Below are 21,232 nucleotides of genomic sequence, written 5' to 3' on the forward strand. Positions count from 1 at the left end.
ATGATATGTACTATTAAAAAATTGTACTTCTATTTATTGTTGAGCTTAGTCATGAGTTCCTTAGTGGTATAGTGTAAGAGGCGCATTCTCAGTATTTACCCAGTGGTCTTGATATATATTAAACTATGCAATAATGAAATGTCCTAATCTTTTTTCAATCAACAGAATCATCTATTAAAATCACATTATTCTGCACTACTTTTTGAACTCCTTTAATATGTTAGAAACATCTTAAAATCAGTAATTTACAAAAAAGAGTGATGAACAGATCTGTATTTTAAAAGCCTTTTAGAACTGGATACTCACCAAGTTTAGAAAATAGGTCAATGGACTTGCAATTAGTGGACAGGACCCCAAAAGAAAGTGATTTTAAGACAGAAAGCAAAAATACACACGCATCAAGGGTGGCTGTTGCAAAACTCATGTATTTGATTAAATGAGTAAGAATTACAGTACCTCAGCTGTTAGTAGGTATTAAATTTTAGTGAAACTGGATTGTTTCTTCCAGCTTTCCAAGAAAGTGCATATATCAGTCACAAGGGTTTTCATACCTAATACAAAATTATTACACAATAAAACACTATCTCTCGTCGGTCGGTGAAGATGAAGCTTTGTCTTAAGCAACTTACCGGTACAGTATATACATTAATGATTTTCCCTAGACATATGTCATTATGATATATATATACACACACAAGACATAATCTACAATAGCTTCATATTACTCCCTTCAAAATTGTTCAAAAGATGCATTTACGTAGCAGCAATGTGAAAGTCCAGCACATTTTTCTTCTATACTAAATATACCTATGGGGCAGAAATCTTTATTGTATTTAAAGGTACAATAACAGGAGTTTCCTTCTATGACCATCGTGCTTATTACTTCACTGAAACTCATCAACATTTAAGATGACGTAAGTGAAAAGCACAGTACAAAGAACCATTTAGAACAGAAATGGTTTAACCTACAAAAAAACTTGCAATTTCACTTGGTGTTAAAAACAGTAAAGGGTAAACTGCTTACAGAGCAACAGCATTGACATTCAGTTTGAAGTCTGCAATTTTACAGTTATTTTGTTAATGGAAGGTATGACTGAACAATTAACTGATTGTGAATACTGTAGCAGACTACCAAAACTTTACATTATATATACAGATCTTGTTTAGTGAGGAATGGACTTTTGAGGCATTGCACCAATGCCAGTCATGTTAAAACTAGATTACTCACAAATCATAAAATAAGTTAATGCAAGGGCAAAAATCACCTAACAGAATAGATCTGCAAATGCTAGGAAACTTACATGTTTAAAGCACTCTAGTCCATTAGTATATAGGCCAAGATGCTGAAGACCAGTAGTTTACACTTGCAACTTGTTTGCAAAGCAAAGTTATCACTAATAAATAAGTTTTTCATACAACACTAAAAGTTAGGCATTGTACAAAAGGTGTTCTCACAACACTTTGGTCCATTGGCCTGAAAGACGCCCCAGATTACTTCCATTGTTGGAATGTTGACTGTCACTTCAGTTTGATACAATTTCTTTGTTGTCTTCCACCAAGCGGGTGAATTTATGGTTCGTTCCATTTTCAGTGGTTGACATTTTCTCCAGACCAGCTAGAGGTGCACTGGGTTCAGTATTGTGAAGCTTCTCCATGCTTCCCGTTAAACCACTGATGGGCGAGCTGCCACCATTGCCCAGACTAGCAGGGTTTGGAGGAAGTCCACCATTCTGAATCACTGAAATCTCATTGGTCTTCATCGCTAAGCCATTCGTTAGTGCCGCTGCGTACTGGTTCCAAAATGAAGAAGGGTCTCCGTCACGAGCTCGAACAGCCAAATCCTTCTGAAGCATTTCCGTGAATTTAATGGGATTTCCACTTAGGAATGCCATGGGACCATCCACTGAAAGACGCCGGCCTCGCCTTGCAGGGGCACTGTTCCACATGTGTGTCCCCATATGAACCTGTAATGTCAAAAATCAGATGGAACAAAGTTAGATCAGGCAACCACACAAGAATTGGGTACCAACAAAGACACTGCCATACCCAATCTATGGGCAAGAAAAATGCATGCATTTTTGGGGCCATGTTCGGCATTTAGCTAAGACTGCTGCATCCAATTTCGTTGTGATAACTCACATTATATCTGACATCACTAACACAGCAAGTAAACATCCTTATCAGACAGGGATAAAATATCTTTAACTTGACAGTCTGATTGCTCATCAGAGACAAGCCACTGAAGGTTATTATTCCTCTCATATTACATGGGCGATCCCAAGAGAAATAGTTTGTCAGAAGAAATCGGCACATATTTGTAGTGCTCAATGGTTTCTTAAATTAAATACTGAACAAAAGGACATTTAATTTCTTAGAGTCTTTTTTCCACACCTTTGTTAATCCATTTCCTACAAGTGAACAGTTAAACATCAGGATGTAAAATACATTGAATCTTATTAACTGTTTGCAAGAATTGATTGTTTCACAAATCACATGCACACAATTTAAGCATACTGCAATATTTTCCATTAATATAAATTGTACTTTGATTTTTCTGGCATAATATCAATTTTCCATATTTTTGACTTTCTTAACACCATGCATTGATTACACTTATATAATTTATTATCCTATTTTTCCACTCTCCTCCAACATCCTACCCACCCGACCTTTCACAAGAGACACGGGACTATCTCTGGGCATCTATGCTATCCTCTTTATAGTACAGAATTCTGAAATATGCAGATATCTCTGTACACATTGGCAGGCTTCTTGGTCAACCCATGAATACATTCACTGTGACTGATAAAACCAACCCAAGTAAGAGATCAGAGTGCTACTGCCAACCAAGCTGGCATCAATCTCAGGATCCACATCCAAACTTGAGTTCTACATTAGGAGATGTCAGTGATCCACCTTGTGCTTTTAAATTTGCCAGATAAACAACTGACAAACAATTTGTCTGTGCACTTCATTCCAGCAGTTGATAAATAAAAGTAGAGTCAGTGTCTGAGGTACTATGGTGTGCAGGACTCATTTGATGATTTGGTTTTATTTGGAGCTCGTGGACAAAGCATCATAGAATCCCTACAGTATAGAAGGAAGCCCTTTGGCCTATCGAGCCTATACCGATGACAATCCCACCAAAGTCTTATTCCAGGAAAGCCACATATTTACCATGCTAGTCCCTCTGACTATAAGGGGAAATTTACCATGGCCAATCCATTTAACCCACATTATTTTTGAAGAAACCACAATAAATTCTGCCTTACAGGCATTTTAATGGGATGTATCAAGCCCTTATTAATCACTGATATCGATAACCTCTTTGATGCATCATCTAATTGGTATAAAACATAAATATACTTCAACATTACTGACCCTAATACAGATTGAAACGGTATTGTTCTGAAATAAATGTGGGATTGCATGTTTTCCATTTCGTTGGCTCCAAAGTCAATTGAGAGGATTCACATTCATTGCTACTGCTGTAGTTGCGTTGCATATAGGATTAGAATTGCATTTTAACAAAGCAAACTGCTTATAATTTGCATCAGGTAAAACAGCTTACATTGTTCTTCTCACTTTCCTCCTTATGTCTTTAAAGCCAACAGTATGACTAGATGCTGCTGTTTCCATTTCAGTTTAATATCTAAATCACATGCACAAATTCAACATATTTAACAGAATGTCGGAAAATACCTTCAAGTTGCCTTTGGTGGTAAAAGCTCTTCCACATATTGTACAGGCAAATGGTTTTTCACCAGTATGTGTTCTCTCATGTATCTGCAGAGCGCTGGATGAGGAGAATGTTTTCCCACATGCTGTGCAGTAATGCTGTTTCGGTGTTCTTCTTTGCGGTGCTGGCAGGACAGGCGAGATAGCAGATGCAGACAGAGGCCCTGATGAAATAAGGCTAGCAGGTGGATCTTTACAGTCCTGGGAACACCCATGCATGAAACCATTGACCTCAGTTTTGATTAGGGATGTCAAACTGTTAGCAGCCACATTTGAAGAGCTCTGATTAGGACCGATATTAGAATTGTTGGGTTCAAACAGCTGAGATGGAAGGTCCCGCATCTGATGTGTCAACATGTGCTGCTTCAAATTACCCTTAGTGGAAAAGCCACGATTGCATACTGTGCAAATATATGGACGCTCTTTGGTATGGCTTCTGTAATGAATGTCCAAGGCACTCTGACAAGCAAATGCTTTGCCACAGATATCACAAGATGTATTCCTCAACTTACCCCGATCTCGACTGGGAAACAGCATGCTTAAAGCATCATCTTTAATTATTCGTTCTGCATTACTAGAAGTCAGATCTAAGGCACCACCATTGGTGGTTGCTGGAGATACTGAATTAGATAAATCTGGTAGTAAAGTTCTGTGCTGTCTCTCTTCACAGCCCGGTGACTTTGACCTACGACTATCTGTGTTGCTGTTGGCAGGGGATGGAGCCTGCATGGAAGAGGTAGATTCTGAAATGGCAGGACTTCCAGCACTCTGGCTCTCCATATCCCCTATCATTGAAAAAGAGTCACTAGTCATTTGGTCTCCATCTGCTGATCCGTTCTCACCTGACCTGAGGCTTGCTTGGAGCTGCTCAACGAGACCAGCGTTAATCATTTTCATTTGATTCTCAAGAGCTACAATACTGGACATTTCTGACGGCAATGGAGATGGAGATAAACTGCCTTGAGACACCTCTGCAGATTTGGGCGTGTCTGGTACACTACTATCAGGACAATCTTCCATATTCTCATCTGAGTAGTCATCTATGTCATCAAAATTTTTGTCTTCAAAAGAAGCTGTGTCAGATTCCATAGATTCAGGATAGTTGTCAGCAACGGGAGTATTTGGAATCTGGCCTCCCATATGCATTCGAATGTGCTGTTGCAATACCACAGCATTTGTGAATTTCTTCTGGCATATCGGACAAGAATGCTGAACTCTCAGTGGTGGCATGGCACGATGAACACCATAATGGGTTTTCAGATTTCCCTTAGTGGTGAATGCACGACCACAGACTTTGCATTTGAAGGGCCTCTCACCGGTATGTGTACGATAATGCATCTTCAGTGCACTATGGCAACTAAGAACTCGATGGCAAATGACACATTGGTTGGGGTCCGTCATCTTCCTGTCAATGTTTTCTACTAGCTGCTGCAACTTTGAAGTTTCTGACGCCTGCAAAGAATCTAAGAGACCTCCAAATGGAAACTTTGACTTAAACTGTTCTGACATAAGTGGTATAAGTGGGCTTGTAAAAGCAGAAGTAGTACTTAGACCTGAATCAGATGCACTTGAACTGACAGGGACAGCCAAGCTGGTGACAGAATTAATAGATTGTGTGTTTTCATCTAGTTTACCATTTGAGGTAGGTGAAGCACTTTCTTCCACTTCGTCCAAATCATTCGCATTTTTCACGGAGGGTTCTGTCGCTCCTAAGTCACTCTGGACCGAGCCAGGAGGGCTACAAGAAGACTGATTAACTGAGATAGACTGACACTCCTCTGATTTGATAATAGCCGACAAACCTGATATGGTTGATGGGAGTGGCAGGCCCACAGATGTGGTCAGTGTAGGTAATACAGGCTTACTATCTAGCCAACTTGTTATAGGTTTTTCAGGTGGTATAGACATTCCATATGGAATACCTGTATTTGTTGGAACATTGTCTAAATGTTCTGGAACTGGATAGGGGTTCATATGAATATGGGGATATTTTTCTCTGTGCCTCTGAAAGTGAACCTTCAAATTTCCTTTTGTGGAGAATCTGTTACCACAAATGTTGCATTTATAAGGTCTCTCGCCAGTATGGGAGCGCAAATGAATCTGCAAGGCACTGTCACTTCCAAACACTTTAGCACAAAACCTGCACTTATGTTTAAAGAAAGCCTCATCAGAGCTGCTTTTAGTCTCAAATACGACCACATTTGGTGGTTTGCCTTTCCTTTGATTTGCCAGAGCTGTCATTGAGCCAAGGTTTCCTGAAGTTGTTTCAATGCTTGAGAGAGGAGTGGAAAACACAGAAGTGGATGTGGAGGTTTGAGGTAGCAGCGAGTTGGACAAACTGGATGCAGGACTTAGTAAACTGCTAATTCCAAGAGCTGGTGTGGACACTGTAGATACCGAAGGACTGATTAACTGAGAATCACTAATGGTACTTGTAGATACGTTTTCAGAGGGCTGTATGGTACTAGGCAATGAGGATGCGTTTACTTTTGGAGAACTACTGCCAGGCTGAGCTATGGTGCTTCCAAGGCTGCTCTGAGGTAGATGAAGTTGCTTTCCACCATTGATGCTGGCAGATTGGCTGGCAAGGCTCTGTGCTAGCCCAGCTGCAGCAGCAAGCTGCTGAGATAGATGTGAACTAAGCGTAGTTAATGGATTAACAGCAGTTCCTAAAGTACCTTGGGAAGAGTTAACTGATGGTGGAATTTCTGCATTTTGGGAAGCCAGTAGGATTATCTGGTGACGGATTTGTTCAATAAGCTGTAACTGATGGATTTGTTGTTGTTGCAAAGCCAGTAGTTGTTCCATAAGTGCTGGAACAGCAACCTTGCTGTTTGATGCACTATTAGATCTTGTTTCCTGGGAGAACTGGGCTACAGCCACTTTAGTACTTTGAAGATTTTCAATGATCACATTACTGTTTAACATTGAGAAATTTCCCAGAGCTGTTAGATCACCTATATGAGGTAGAGGTGTTGTGACAGCTGAGGTACCCATTGTGGGATAATTACTGCTTGTATTACTATTGTTATTACTGTTAGAACTGCTAACGTTGCTGTTGCTAGTGATGCTGGAAGTGTCCACCTCCATGGATTCTTCCTGGTCAACTTTTTTATGCTCTACAAGATCATTACAGTCTGCTTGACTTGTGTTATTAATTTTGTCATTTGCTTCTTCAACAGGATTATCGGGAGATCTTGGAGAGGAGGCTTCTGAAGGAGCTGTTGAATTTTCATTTACAATCAGAACCAATTGTTTCTTAGTGCAAGTTTTTTTGTGATGAAGGAAATCGGGCAGTTCAAAGAACTCAGCACAACATCGGCCACAGACATGAGCATCCCCATTCTTAAGGACTCGTTCTTCCTGCCCTTCTCGTGAAGTTCCTAGAAAATAAAAGGGACAGGAGATTAGTCAACAAACAGACACAAGATTCCTCACCAAGTATGGCACACAAACAACATCAACAAAATATGGAGGTGGGAGGGGGGGGTGGTGGATTAGAAAAAAAATCAATGCTTGGACATCATAGATCTTACTTAGAATGAAGATCTGTAAAGCTTGCAACTGGATTCCATCATTCACTAAATCTCAGTGAATCAAGTACCTTAAGACTGTCTGTCAAAATATACATTTCTTCAAATTAAAGACATTGGAGCTTAATGAAATTCCATAGAAAGTATTGATTTCCAATATTTCATACACATCATCCCCTTGTCCACTGGGTGCAAATCAAACATTTGAGGACTTGTTAAGACTCTTCAGTATCTGTCAACTTTTTTTTTTCACTTCGAGCAGAATAAGAGAGGTCTTTGATAGTTCACTCCCTGTCACTAAACCAATTTGTAATCATTCAGATCCCAATCACTATATGACGAGAAACAGTGGCCATGTCATCTGGCTGCAGAAGAGATATTGGGATCTAATATCTAAATGTTTCATGGAATCCTCCATGACTCAAAGCATTGCCTTTTAAATATATTGTATACAAACCAAATAAAATATATATTTTGTAAAATAGTTTTTGTTACATCAGCAGATGATTAAACACAAAATAATGCTCAAAATATGTTTAAAATTATGTTTTCAATATATAAGCATAATATGCCTGCATTTATCCCTTAAAAATAACTTTTAATAATACTGTTTTAATGCTCTAAATATTGCAAGATTTTCTTTAAAGCATTTTTATCATCCTTGAGGGTGGTCTGCTACCAACCAATTTTTCAGGATCTCTTACATTTCAAAATTGTTAACCTATTTTCGAACTTTCTTAAACATTATTTTACATGGTGTCATACATTGAAGAATACCTGGAAGGCTATATATTTCTATTGCTGTATTTACATTGGTAGCTGAACAAGTTTGGTGGACACTCTGGATATCCAATTGAAAAACTATAATATTTACATTGCTGTGGACCTCTGACCTTTTAAACCCAGCAACGCAGGTGCAGAGAAGGGACACCAGCATTGCAACTAATTCACCACATTGGTGCCCTTTATTGCTTGGAGACATGCAAAGAGATCAAAGACTCTCACTATACACTCTCATCGAACAGTTGTAAAACTGGTACAACGTTCACACAAGAAATGGTTCTCATACTGGTAGGTGGGGAGAGAATTTCACACTTTTATTCAAAATCAAATCACATTGCAAAGTTAAGGCTCATGTTCTAAAATGGATGCAGTTGTATGAATTAAGAGCGATTTAGGAATTCTTGTTGCCAGCCTCTTTAAGGGTATGTCAAAGAGGCTAGTGTGATGAAATCTATCTTTCTACAATTTAATAAGAAAGAATTTGCATTCATATAATTCCCCTTGTGAATGCAGGATGCCACAAAACGCTTTACAGCAAGAAAAGTACTTCTGAAGTGCAATCACCAATGTTTCGATACTATAAGCCATCTTAAAAGTATTTTCAATAAGTATTCAAAGAATAAATGACGAACAATTCTGAGGAAACTCACTACATATTTTTAAAATCCAATGATGAAGCGCATTAAAGCATTCATTTCTGATGCCTTGTTGGATGCAAGAACAATTGCACAAATATTGTTGATATCAACTATATCGCTAAATACCAAGCTGAGATCAAGAAAGAGTTACCACTGAAAGAGTAAATTCAGAGTAGTATTGAAACACTATCCAAGAATTGCTGGCTTGCTTAGCTACATGACTGGAAGACACTGAAGGGGAACAAAATAAGAGAGGACCGTGCCCTCCAATCCCCACCAAGTATTGTACTCAAAGATCAGTGATGCAGAATGAAACAATTTAGAACTGATGTGAACACTATGCTCTCAGATATAAGGTAAATTTCTTTCTCACACTGAATAGTATCTCCCAATGTTGGGGAAAATCAAAATTTATAAAGGGCTAAATTTATAATTTTGTTGGGCGTAGCAAGCAAGGAAAACTTTCTTCGTTGTGTCTTAACCTCCCAAACTCAGAAAGAACCCCAGTGTACCAAGGTGAGTTTTTGATTTCCCAACATCAATTATCTTTATCACTTCCTTCTTAATGACAATTTGTGAGCAAATGGTTCATCGCCATTACATTATGGCTACAAAAATTACTTTTGACGCAAAACCTAGGTATCGAGCACAGAGGGGAATCTTCAATTTGGTCTGAAATACAATATAGATGCTGGAAATGACAAGATAGCAATTATGTTTTCATTGAGTCGATTATCCCTCTACTTAATCTACCTCTGAGAGCTGTGTACCAAAGCACTGAAACACTTACTGGGTTAATTATGAAAAACATAGATGCATATAAAGGCACACGCACATACATGTTCTAAACAAGACCAACACAAGTAAATGCAGCAAAATTTTACTGTATATTTTTAATTACATGCAGTTGAAAAACATTTCACTTTTGCATTTGCTTAATTATCAGTACAATTATATATAAACTTTACTTGTAAAAATTATGGAGCGTAAAATGTAGGAAAATATTCCACAAAAAATAGGCTAAGCACAAAGGTGATTATATATAAATTAGCGATAGCCAGAAATGAATGTCCTTAAAGATGACTGCAGCAGCAAAGACAATAGAAAAGGTTGCTCTATGCAGTGACTGACCTAATCTTGAGTATTAAATTGCTTAAACTGGTTCAAAGAGGCTTTGGAGGTTAATGGGTTATACAGTACTTCCCAGTGTCAGAGTCTAGAATGATCTCTGACAAAAACATGTAGGCTGCACAGTGGGAACTATTTGTGTTCATTTGAAACATTTAGTTGCAAAATCTGATTTATAGATAAGCAAATTGTCCCTATTCAAACCTTTCACTGAAAGATCTTTTTACTTCCTTTTTCATTCGCACTGTTACTTGCATTTCTCATCACACTGAGGATTAATTTGCAAATCAAACAAAAAATTTCAGCCCTCTAACCCACTTCATCCTTTTCAAGGACAGGATGGCTCCCTATTGTTTGCTCAGCATGAGGACAGCAACTTCTGTCTCACAATGGTGTGTGGTCATCAGGGAAGGCCCAGAAAGCTGATCTTGTTTAATTCAGGGATTATCTCTCTGCATGTTTCCCTTTACTACAGAATTAGATAATAGAAAGTTGCCATGACATCAGAATCCAAGTCCATAGCAAAGCACTGGGACAATTAATTCCAGATATTGGGGAGATCATCTGAAATAATGTGGTTCAATTGCCACACTGCTCAAGTGTCCCTGGGCTACATTCGGAACAATGGTCGTTAATGTCATCTCCTGCAGTACATTCAGTTTAATACCTACAAAGTTGTAATTCTGTGACCTGCTGAGCTCTACTTTTAAATGCAGTTTTAGAAGTTATTTACATATTGCTGCACACAGTGAAATCCAAAATGACTATAATTCTGTGCATTCCATACACATTTAGCTTACCAGCGATTACAGGAAACATACAGGAATTATTCCTTTATGGTGTACTGCAACCAAATTATTAAAATGTTAAGTTAATTATTATTCATGTCAACTTTAAAAAAAGGAGATTGGAAGCTGAGGACTATGGGAAAGAAATCAAAATGCGACGGTTCCAAGGAACACGAAAGTAGCAAGTGAATGATTTATCTGGCATCTGGCTCATTTCTGAAGTTTTTAAACACACAGAGCCATCTGCGCTTAAGGAAATGACATTTGAGATATGATGGATTTTTCTAAATTACTTGGTTCATCTGTTGAATAAATTACACACGGATGTTCATGCTATAGTTTGCTTACCCAATAAATACTTGTGAACTAATACAAATTTCTGCAACATTTTCATTTCTAGCATACACATAATATATTATATACAGTTGTACGCACCCTAACTTGCATTTTTCAAGGAAAATTAAGGCAAAATATGAGAATTTAACAATAATTCTAATTAACTCTCAATACCTGGCACATTAAAAAGTTACATCCCTTTGCCGACATGTTAATAAAGCTCCCTATGTAGAGAAAAATATTTTTCAATGTGATCGCATTTATCAAAACACAAAGGCACTCTAGAACCTCATTTTGCTTGGTCAGCTGTACTTAAACAAATAATTACCAAACTAAATAACTACTGTGGGAAATCACAAGATCCACTTCATCAGTTTTGTAACTCAGCATGCACAAAAGTCTGAAGCATAGATCCACAAGCTTAGTGTGGTCTGAATGTATTAGTTAGTAACACTATTCAATGCTGGAGTGTTAATTCTAGTGGAAGCCTATCTTACTGATTTTTATTTTAAATCATGCAAAAACACAACATGAACCAATGAATCATACCCGCTTTAAAGTCACAGTGTTAATGCACAATGTACTGTCCTATTCAACAAGATAAAGCCTCTCATTATTGTCCTTCTGCTCTTCAAATTGCTATGCAGTAAAGCAAGATGGGAACACATCTTGAATTACATTTTTTTCAAATGATATACGGCCTCAAACATTTTAGTATTTCCTCTAAATAAAACATTGAGAAAACAGGTATATTTTAAACAGTTTTCTATTTATCAAAATTCAACAATAAGTAAGTCCACATATTTGTCATTTATGAACTTTCTTGTTTTGGCAAAGGTTTAAGATATTTATTACTGCTGGATGTTTGAAGTGTTTGACATTTAATGCAAGTCAATAATAGTGACCTCTAAAGAGGTGAAAACTTCGCAAATCAGCATTGAAAATACAACACTGTGTGCTTCATTGTGGACATGGAGTAAATCTATTTTTCATGTGACTATTTAATAAACATATGTAGTGTGTTTATATGACTATCTGAATTATAATGTTTGGTAAATTATTAAACATAAGTTGATGAAATTGAAAGCATATATTAGGCATCAAGAAGCAGCCTAATGAAAAGCAAACACTGAAATTAAAAATAGTTACTTTGTTATCGTTTTTAACAAATTAGTCACTTCTTATGAAATCTGCAAAGATTCCACCAAATTGACACTATTCAATAATCTTTTAACTATACTTCCAAAATCTGCCAAAACACTCGGTTTTTGAGCAAAACCTCAGTTATGAAATAAATTCCAGCATTCAGCTGAAAACCTGGGTGCATCAGAATGAACACTAGATGGGGTACCAGTTGCAACAGCTAAATGAAAAAAACTTCAGTACTACTGTCCTACTCACACGTAAAGTATTTTTGCTTTAGGCTACATACAAGCTTTGGCTGCATAAACATTGGCAATGTGACAAGAAACTAAATCCCTGTTGTAGGTAAGGTAAAACTGTGCCGTGGGAACTACCCATCAATTACCTCATCAGGGGTCTGGCATTTAAGGGGAAAGGGGAAAAGGGTTAGTGGTTCCTGTAGTACTGATAAGGTTAAAGCTGAAATAAAGTACTGATATCCTGCTAGGCAGACTGTGGGACTGACTTCTGAGGTCAATTCAAAGGTACTGAAGTACATCTTGTGTTATGAACTCTTGTCACTTTTGGATAGAAGGAGGCGGCAAAGGTTAAAACAGCAGAACAGCAAAGTACTTCGTAGCTCCCAACATTAAGAATTACATAAGGACCGCTATTTAGTACATGACCAGAATAAGTCAAAAATCCTTTACGGCAAATGGATAGTCAAATCATTTATCCAGCTCTCCACGTTCCTCACTAAGCTGTTCATCCAAGAATGCACAGAATATCCTTTAGGCTCACCATTGAGCAGCAACAAACAAAACATTTGAACCCGAAATAGAGCCAAGAACTCACATTGGCAACTACAATTTTTTTTAGAAAATAATTGTACACCAACCAACCCCATTGTAAATGTTATTTTTCTCAGATTTTGTGTTTCTATCACGTTACTAAGAACAATGTATACTTACTGCAAACTGACCGAGCTGCCACAGGACTAGTACAAAAAGCCCACATTTATATGCATATACTCAAAGAAGCCTATTGCATTAACAAACAAGACAAAGTCAGTCCACACAGGAAATAAATCTAATAAAACCCTTGGCAAAAAAAGCATTTTGCATCCTTAAGGTATTTGTGCAGTTCATATAATAAAAAGGCGAGCTACATCGATAAAGTTCCAAAAGAGAATTAAAAATGTTCATCCATTCAGACAACTTGCTGAAACAAAAATAAAGCTGCTCTTTTTTAAACATAAGACTTATTTCTTCAAATCACGCTGGATCCAACTTATTATTGCTTGTGTAACCCTTGGGAGTGAAATTCTAGTAAGCTTGCCTTCTGTTGTACAACTCTACTATGAAGCAAGATTATGGCCACTTTTAAGTCCCAGATTCAGCAACAAAGCTCAATAAAAGATTTCAGTGTGCAACCCATTCCGATTTAATGGAAAAGGTACCATAAATGAAACAATTAAAGCAACTTCTTTCTCCCCCCGGTTAAGACATCTTGTTTCCAATTTTCAATCAGTACTTGCTCGAACCATATTCCCTTCAACAATCTTCAAAAGAAAATCACCAATAATCCAAGTGGCTGGTCACGGGCCCTGCTCCTTATTTGCAAATATTTGACAAAAAGAATCCTAAAACTAAATTATCCAGAAAACCTCTGCATTTTTGACATCAGTAAATTACACCACTTACCACTTCAAAAGAATCTGAAATGCACATCAAGTTCCAACACACACCAGGGCAAGATCTCAAAATATATTTTATTTACACCTGTAAAACTACGTTGGAGCAAGTCTATCCTTACACAAGCTGTGTTACACAAGTCTAAAAACTGTAGCTGACTTGATGGAGGGTACATGGAATCTTCACTTGTCCCCTCAATTAATGACAAACTACAATGTACTACGAATTTGAAAGACTTCGGGAGGGGAGGTATCCACAGTCTGTCATACTAACTGGCTTTAAACAATGATAATTCTGTGGAAAAGTGAAGATACATACCTATGTTCAAGCAGTTTTGTTGTGATAGCAGTGTTTAATGAATAACCCTGGTTGAGTGGTGTTGGGCTGGTTTAATAGTAAATCTCTAGCTGATCCAGGTGACTGAGCGCGCTGTGTGCTCTATTCACAGATCAGGATGACTCACACACATCCGAACTGGCACGTCAGCTCCTGAAAATTCCCTAATAGTGCAATTTGTTGCTTTTTTTTTGGTAACAGAGTGAGCGATCGTGGAGTTTGCATAGCGGACGTGAGTTATCGTCCAAAAAATCGTCCTAAAGTATCTGGAAACAAAGTCAAAGGTGCTTCCTAACCCCCGGGGCTACGAAAAACAACCAAGCTCCTCCGAAACGTCGGGAATGGCAATAGCGAACAAAATCATTTTCTACTTATCTGATATTTACAGCCCGGCCTTTTCTTTCTAGTGAAAAAACCAGATAATAAACATTTAGCAACTCAACTGTGTACAAAAAAATACAGTAAGTTATTTCCAAAACAAATCGACTTAAAGCTTTACATTTCTCTGCAAAGTGGTTTTTACATTGCTCTGCAAAGCCAGATTTTTTAAAAATGGATAAGGAAATGAGGCTTTGGAAAGTTACTGCGTCAAATCATTTTTTTTGTTCCAAGATCGTCCGAACCTCACTCAGGAAAAGGATTCGTATTCAAGAGGGATTCTCCACTTCAGAAGACACAACGTGAGGCTTCCAAAGCCCAATGTTGACAGACCAGGCATTAACGTGTACAACTTTCTCGCACAGACTACGTCGTTTTTCTGCGAAAAATGCAGTAAAACGACTCGCTGCTCTGTTAAACAGCAAATAAACAACGGGGTCACGTCCGCGGAAATCTTTCAAAATGTTAATTGCCTGAAGCTTACAGCAAACCCTCTCCTTTTATTTTTTTTGTTCTCGCTCCCTTTTCTATCCACTTTCCGCTGGGGCTTTCCTGCACACTTTTTTGAAAATCGCAGATTCGCCTTGTGGCTCTCTCTCTCCCTCTGTGCCACCGAGCGAAGTTTCTCTTCGCCCCCCTTTCCTCTTTATTTTATCCCCCCCTCCCTTCAAACAAGGTGTTCGGCTCCCAGTGACTGAAGTCACACTGGGACACACACACACACACACACACACAAACAGCGCTGCCATCATTACAGTCAAGTTATTTTTAAACCTAGCCTACGGTTGCGGGCTCCTTTCCATCAAAACATTCAGCGTTATTTCAGCTGAATACTGCCTTTTAAATCCGCCAGCCAGCCAGCCAGCCTAGAGGGAGACTTTGGAAGACGTGATACTTCGATTCCACATGTGCTGCGGTGGACAACTTCATTCCACGCTCAGGCGAAGGTACGAAATCAAACTTTCTGATTATATTTATGTGTGTGTGGGGGATGGTGGTGGGGGTTGAAAGAGAAAATAAAATCGTAACGGGAGTCACCCCTAAAGTGTTTTGTTCTGCATGCCTACTCATCTTTTTTTTTGTCTTGTTGTTGTTTGCTGGTGGGGATAGCACATCGGGGGGACCTCCTTGTACAATTTAGCAGCGAGAGCCTCCCACCCACCAAAAAAAAAGCAAGAGGTTAATTGCTAAATCGTGTTAATTTCAGCCTTGCTAACTCCAGAAATCTGCCCCCCGCCAAACTTTGGGTCATTTCGCTCCCAGTCAAGACTCACCATTCTCTGCGGATAATGCTATATCCTGGTCCGACTTGATGTGTTGCGGCTTCGCCTGCTTCCGACGCGACATGGTGGTTGATACATCAGCAAGCGAATAAAAAATTACAAATTCTGGAGTTGCAAAATTACGGAAATTGACCCTGCCGCCTCCAGTGCGCATGTGTGTGGGGGTATAATTATGATTATCAATAATGCATTGCGATTAATCATCCGCTTCTTGAAAGGCGATTGGCACGTTTCCAGGCGCGGCTTAAAGACTATTCAAATTACTGCACTAAATCAATTAGCTTGTGATTTGCTGGCGCGCTCTGGCTCCGGCTCCTGTTCTCCGGGCTCTCGCCCAATGACTGGCTCACAGTGAGTGTGTGAGCTCCACGGCCCCGGCAACTGGATACATACAACTCCTTAGCAACCCCACCCCAGCCTTTCCACGCTGCCGGTTGCTAGGGCTACTTTTAAAAACCACCCCTCTCAGTTTCTTTATTTACCATCAGCGCCCATCTCCCAATTCACGTCCCTCCCTGCCCGCTTTGTAGGATACAAAGTATATGTGTGTGTGGGAAAACCACCAGCACTCCTCTCTCAATTCCTTATTTACTATCAGCACCCATCTCCCAATTCACTTCCCTGCCCGCTTTATAGGTACAAAATGTGTGTGTGGGAAAATCACCAGCATCCCTCTCTCGATTCCTTATTTAGCATTAGCACTCTGCACCCATCTCTCAGTTCACTCCCCATCCTGCCCGCTTGCGGGATACAAAGTATGTTGGTGTGCGTGTATGTGTCTGGATGATTTTATTTTCTCCTCTCTTATCTATTTTTTCTGGTATGATTTGATTGATGTATTATTGTCACGTGTATTAGTGTACAGTGGAAAGTATTGTTTCTTGCGCTATACAAAGCATACCGTATATAGAAAAGGAAAGGAGAGTGCAGAATGTAGTGTTACGGTCAAAGCTAGGGTGTAAAGATCAACTTAATATAAAGTGGGTCCATTCAAGTCTGATGGCATCAGGGAAGAAGCTGCACTTAAGTCAGTTGGCGCGTGACTTCAGACTTTTTATATCAATTTTGACAAGTATCAGCTTTTGGGGGATCTGTTACTTCTTCCCCCCCCCCCCTCCCCTCCACACCTATATTTTCAGTGTGACTCGACTTGAGAGAGTCGGTGCAGCCAAAAGGCGAGACATGTGCGTGTCTGCGGAAGGATGTAGCGTTTTGTTTTTGTTATTTCACAATGTGCCGTGAATCCAGCCTTCCAGATTCAGAGACAGCCTGAACTGGCACTGGCAACACTGGGGAATCGGGCACGATTGGTTAGGTGCTAGGCTTTAAAATTACAATGAACTGTTTGGCATTTTCTTTCTTTATTTATCTTTTTGTTCAACTTTTGTCTTTTCAAAAAAAATACATAAAAATAAACTTTTTTTCTGGAAGGATGCTAACTTTCACCCAAACTTTAGAAGTTAACAATTCTTGAGAATAGAGGTTCCGCCCGCACACACCGGGGCCACGATGTCCTTCGCTTTTGTACATTGGCTACTTGCAACCAGTGACGATCGCCAGCAGTGGCGCCGGTTATTGGCACTCCCAGCTGCCAGTCAGGGGTCGCTCAGCTAATCGTTGGTTACTTGAGCTTTCAGTCCTGCAGCCGCGATTACTATCAATTCTGTTATGTTTGCAGTGGAGACGGCGTCGCCATGGCTAAAACTTACTGGCTATAAGGGAGTTCTGCTACTGACGATCACTTTTTTTTAAACGAAACGTGTCTTCTACCTGTAATTATAACGGGAGGGGGCCGGGGGGGGGGGCGAAGTTGACCAACGTACTGGATTATCTAACACAAACTGTGCGATCGCCTGAACGAATTGATACATTAACACAAGTGAAGATGTGTAAGGCTGCAACAAAGTAAATTATTGATTAGTGCGAGACACATCAATGGACCTTTTGGAATTTCCTACACAGTAATTTATACCCAATTAGTGCCTAGAATGCGTTGGCCGTGGAATATTCCAATGTCAAAAATCTATATTGTTCTAATAATGTTCACATATCACCATTTTTAAATCGCAACCATAAGATCACATCCCCACGCCGCCCCCCCTCCCCCCCCGCGCCCATTAATTTTGCTTCTCACCCGTTTGTTTAAGTTTTTGCACTTAAGTAATAAAAGACATCGAATCGACTTTGCAACAACGGCGTTCCCAACCTGGGATATTGTGTTTTCTGCTTTCCCACTTCTAAGCGTTTAGTGATCTGGCCAAAATCAGAGCGATATTGCGAGGTCATCGTTAACCGGGCAGAGTCAACAACATTCAATACTGAGTAAACTTTAGCAGCCCTTGTCCCTCCTGTTTGTGTACCGCCTCCAACTCGTAAGGGAGTTTAAAAAATAATAATGCAAATACAACGTGTGAGTTTTATCAACTAAACCAATTACTAAAACGCATGCAACCACTGAAAGCTTGCACTGATGACAAACAGGACGATTCGAAACGAAACTATTTTGCTAGTCTTATCGTTTCATTGATTACCGAAATAAATTGATGGCGGAAAATAGCTTCCTTGCTAATATAGAGCTTTGTGAGGGGAATGCCGATAAAAGCAGCACGGGAAAGGACAGGGCTGACGCTTTGCGGTTTTAAGGAAAAAAAGACCATTTTTGAATAATTAATTACGTTTCTTAACTTGTTTAAAATAACGTCATTTTTTAAACAAATCTTTCAGCCGCGGTTATTTCTTCTTTAATAAGACGATTTTTCTGTAACGTGCGTGGAGTTCATTTTATTGGAAAGACAAACGAAGCTATCATGTGGAGATGATTTTGAAGAATGAAGATAATAATGTGGTTAGGTGATTCTTGAGTTGCTATTATTTTTCACGGAATATTTAACTAGGCACTTTGGTCAGTGACGGATACTCTAAGAGTTCCTGCTTCCATTTTTAAACGCATCATCCTCCAAGCCATGCGATAAAATATTTGTTTAATATTTCTCTACACCTTTTAAAATTAGGTATGCTAATAAACTCTCATATCAATATGTATGTATTCTATGATTAAAAATATCTAGTACTGTAGTGTGACTTGTAATATACCCGTGATGAACTGCCGGTTCTGATATTTTACAGCTCCGAGTTAGCAAAATCAATTTCCAGTTAATTGATCTAAGTGTGTGGATGCGACTGTAAACAAGGGTGATCTGCAGTCCACCCATGTGAAAGACAACCGAAATTCAATTCTTCTAAACTAGATTATTATACCTTGGCAATCCGAATACAAGTGAAATTCCCAACACTGATTGTCACACGAACAGGACCCCTACCTATATTTAAAACTACCAAGTTATTGATTTATCTCGAGTAGGTCATTTTTCTGATTGACTTTTTGTTTGTTGCAAATAAAGAAAACTACATCTCTCGCCAGAGAGTTTTGCAGACTTTGGCGATCATAATGGCGAACAAATAGATTACCCTGGTAAACATTCGAGCAAACTGCATTTAACCGCGAAATCGTAGTTTGTTCGGTTCTTTTGGGTGACCAGCAAGTTTAGACGAAACTCGTTTGGGTTAGAGGATTCTTTAGAAACATTCTAAACTGCAGTTTTCTCCTGTTTAAAAACAAACATAAGTTATTTGGTGTTTTTCTGTAGTATTGTTTGTGATGGTGGCGGGGGGTGGCGGAGGGTGGGGGTGGCTGGGACTGTTCTAAGTCTGATCGATGGCCATCTCTGCCATTTCTGATGTTTAAAGAGGCAGGATGTCCAGTGTGGTCTGACGGGGGCACTGCAACGTGAAACATCAGCAGCCCCAGCACCCCCTCCCCCCCCCCCCGCCCATACTGATTTATTTACTAATAATCGATACATGGAGGGGAACACAATTGAATCACCCTCGATTATTGCTGACATAGCATAATTGATCATAGTTCATGAACAGAGATTCTCACCACATAATTGAATCATCAGCAATATGGGTCAGCCAAGGGCGCCAACTTAATACAACACCAGCCAAAAAATGATGCTGGCTTTCTCAGAATGTCCAGAGGGTGTAAGGGGCGGGTGGGGGGGGGGGAACGAATCTAGTGAAAACTGCTAACCTTGTAACCAGATGAGGTGAAACATTTTAACTCGATTTGCTTCTTAACACATTTGATATCTTTTGTTTGACCTGTTTGTCAGCAAGCCACTACTGCTGTCCTTTTAACACTTATTGATAGACATACTTTAAGATGATTAACTGCAGATTTACAGTTGACAGCCCACCTGTAGAAGAGATAAACGCATTCACCTTTATGGAAGCCTTTCGTTATATTTTAGATGACAGCTTGTCAGCGTTCAAACATGCATATGTTAATTAAAAACGGACGGCAAAACGCAGGCAAATCCACATTTGTTTCCTTTTGTCGCCCGACATCCAAAGTGCAACCGTTTTGCGTGTATTCTGAGCTTTTAATGTTTGGGCTACATAAAAGAAACATGTTTCATTTTTTTGTGTATATGTGGAGATGGCGGCGAATTCGTACACATGAAATAGTAATCAGGGGTCAAAGCATTTCAAACGTTTTATTTGTTGCAGTCTTGAGGACAAGATGTTTATCTACAGCCACCAGACATACATCCAGGACAGAGGACCTTAATTCTGTCTGCGACAGGCTGTTATTGTTATTGATAGTTAGCATCAACGTCCAGAGTGAGAAATGGAGCCGCTGCAGGGAACTTCATGCAAGACATGGTATTGATCTACTGGTTCTCTTACCTCCCTGAAGCTAGATGGAAAGAACAGGAGAAACTTGCCATCTCACACGTATTATTCCGTTTCTATACCAACTATATCAGTTTGGGAGCATATTGACAATGACAGAAGGCGATCCCTGGCTATTCAGCACCTTCATAAACCAGACTGAGGGGGAAGTGGGGGGGGAATCATATAGTGTATAAAGATAAATGGTACACTAAAGTGCAGCGGGATCGTCAACGAACACATTCTCTTGTCAATGAAGACCCACGTAAGGGGAATAAAGAATTAATCAGACAGCACATACCTAACTCAGCTGCTATCGATTGCTCAGCCGAATCTGCCTCTGAAGTGTAAGCATTGTTTGATTGGCTTACCTAAACTTAAATTCAGCCGCAAAAAAAAGTGTATTTCAGCGCTGTCTGTTGCACATGAGTCGAAACTCTGACAACTTCCCCAAGTCTGCACAACAATTCTGCATTTTTTTAAGTCCCCTCCACTAGATGATCACAATTACTGCGGCTCACTTCTAAGGCCTATCAGCTTCGACTCAGCAATAGAGTCTGGATGTGCTTTTGAAACTTTTTTTTCCCCGGCTAATATAAGAGTATCTCGTATAATGAAAGAAAATATTTGTTTTGTGGCCCATTCCTATTTCAGCCTGAGCGCATTTATAACGGCTGTCTGCTCCTGTCACCATAAATACTGGGTTCTGGTTAAGTGTTTTACCACATGGGGGACATT

General features: G+C 39.3%; 1 protein-coding gene and 1 long non-coding RNA gene across 4 annotated transcripts in view; one reads left to right on the plus strand and one right to left on the minus strand.

Moving 5' to 3' along the window:
* Positions 1 to 411: 411 nt before the first annotated feature.
* On the minus strand, positions 412 to 15,861 carry sall1a (spalt-like transcription factor 1a). Its single transcript, XM_080186987.1, has 3 exons — positions 15,749 to 15,861; positions 3,703 to 7,121; positions 412 to 1,964 (listed from the first exon to the last, which is right to left on the minus strand). Exons 1-3 carry the CDS (start codon positions 15,819 to 15,821, stop codon positions 1,524 to 1,526), a joined length of 3,933 nt encoding a protein of 1,310 aa, XP_080043113.1. The 5' UTR covers positions 15,822 to 15,861; the 3' UTR covers positions 412 to 1,523.
* The window catches only part of LOC145341929 (uncharacterized), a 146,642-nt gene continuing 139,492 nt past the window's right edge, over positions 14,083 to 21,232 (plus strand). For all 3 annotated transcript variants that reach the window (XR_013886467.1, XR_013886468.1, XR_013886466.1), the window contains exons 1-2: positions 14,083 to 14,557; positions 15,328 to 15,421. This is a non-coding gene — a long non-coding RNA (uncharacterized LOC145341929). The remainder of the gene's footprint in view (positions 14,558 to 15,327; positions 15,422 to 21,232) is intronic.

This window comes from Carcharhinus amblyrhynchos, chromosome 4 (genome assembly GCF_965287045.1).
Source record: "Carcharhinus amblyrhynchos chromosome 4, sCarAmb.v2.hapA, whole genome shotgun sequence".
Lineage (NCBI taxonomy): Eukaryota > Metazoa > Chordata > Chondrichthyes > Carcharhiniformes > Carcharhinidae > Carcharhinus > Carcharhinus amblyrhynchos.

Coding starts and splice junctions, on each gene's coding strand:
- sall1a (XM_080186987.1), bottom strand. CDS start 15,821: ATGTCGCGTCGGAAGCAGGCGAAGCCGCAACACATCAAGTCGGACCAG. Junction 7,122..15,748: donor AGCATTATCCGCAGAGAATG/GTGAGTCTTGAC, acceptor TTTATTTTCTAG/GAACTTCACGAGAAGGGCAG. Junction 1,965..3,702: donor CCACCAAAGGCAACTTGAAG/GTATTTTCCGAC, acceptor TTGACATTACAG/GTTCATATGGGGACACACAT.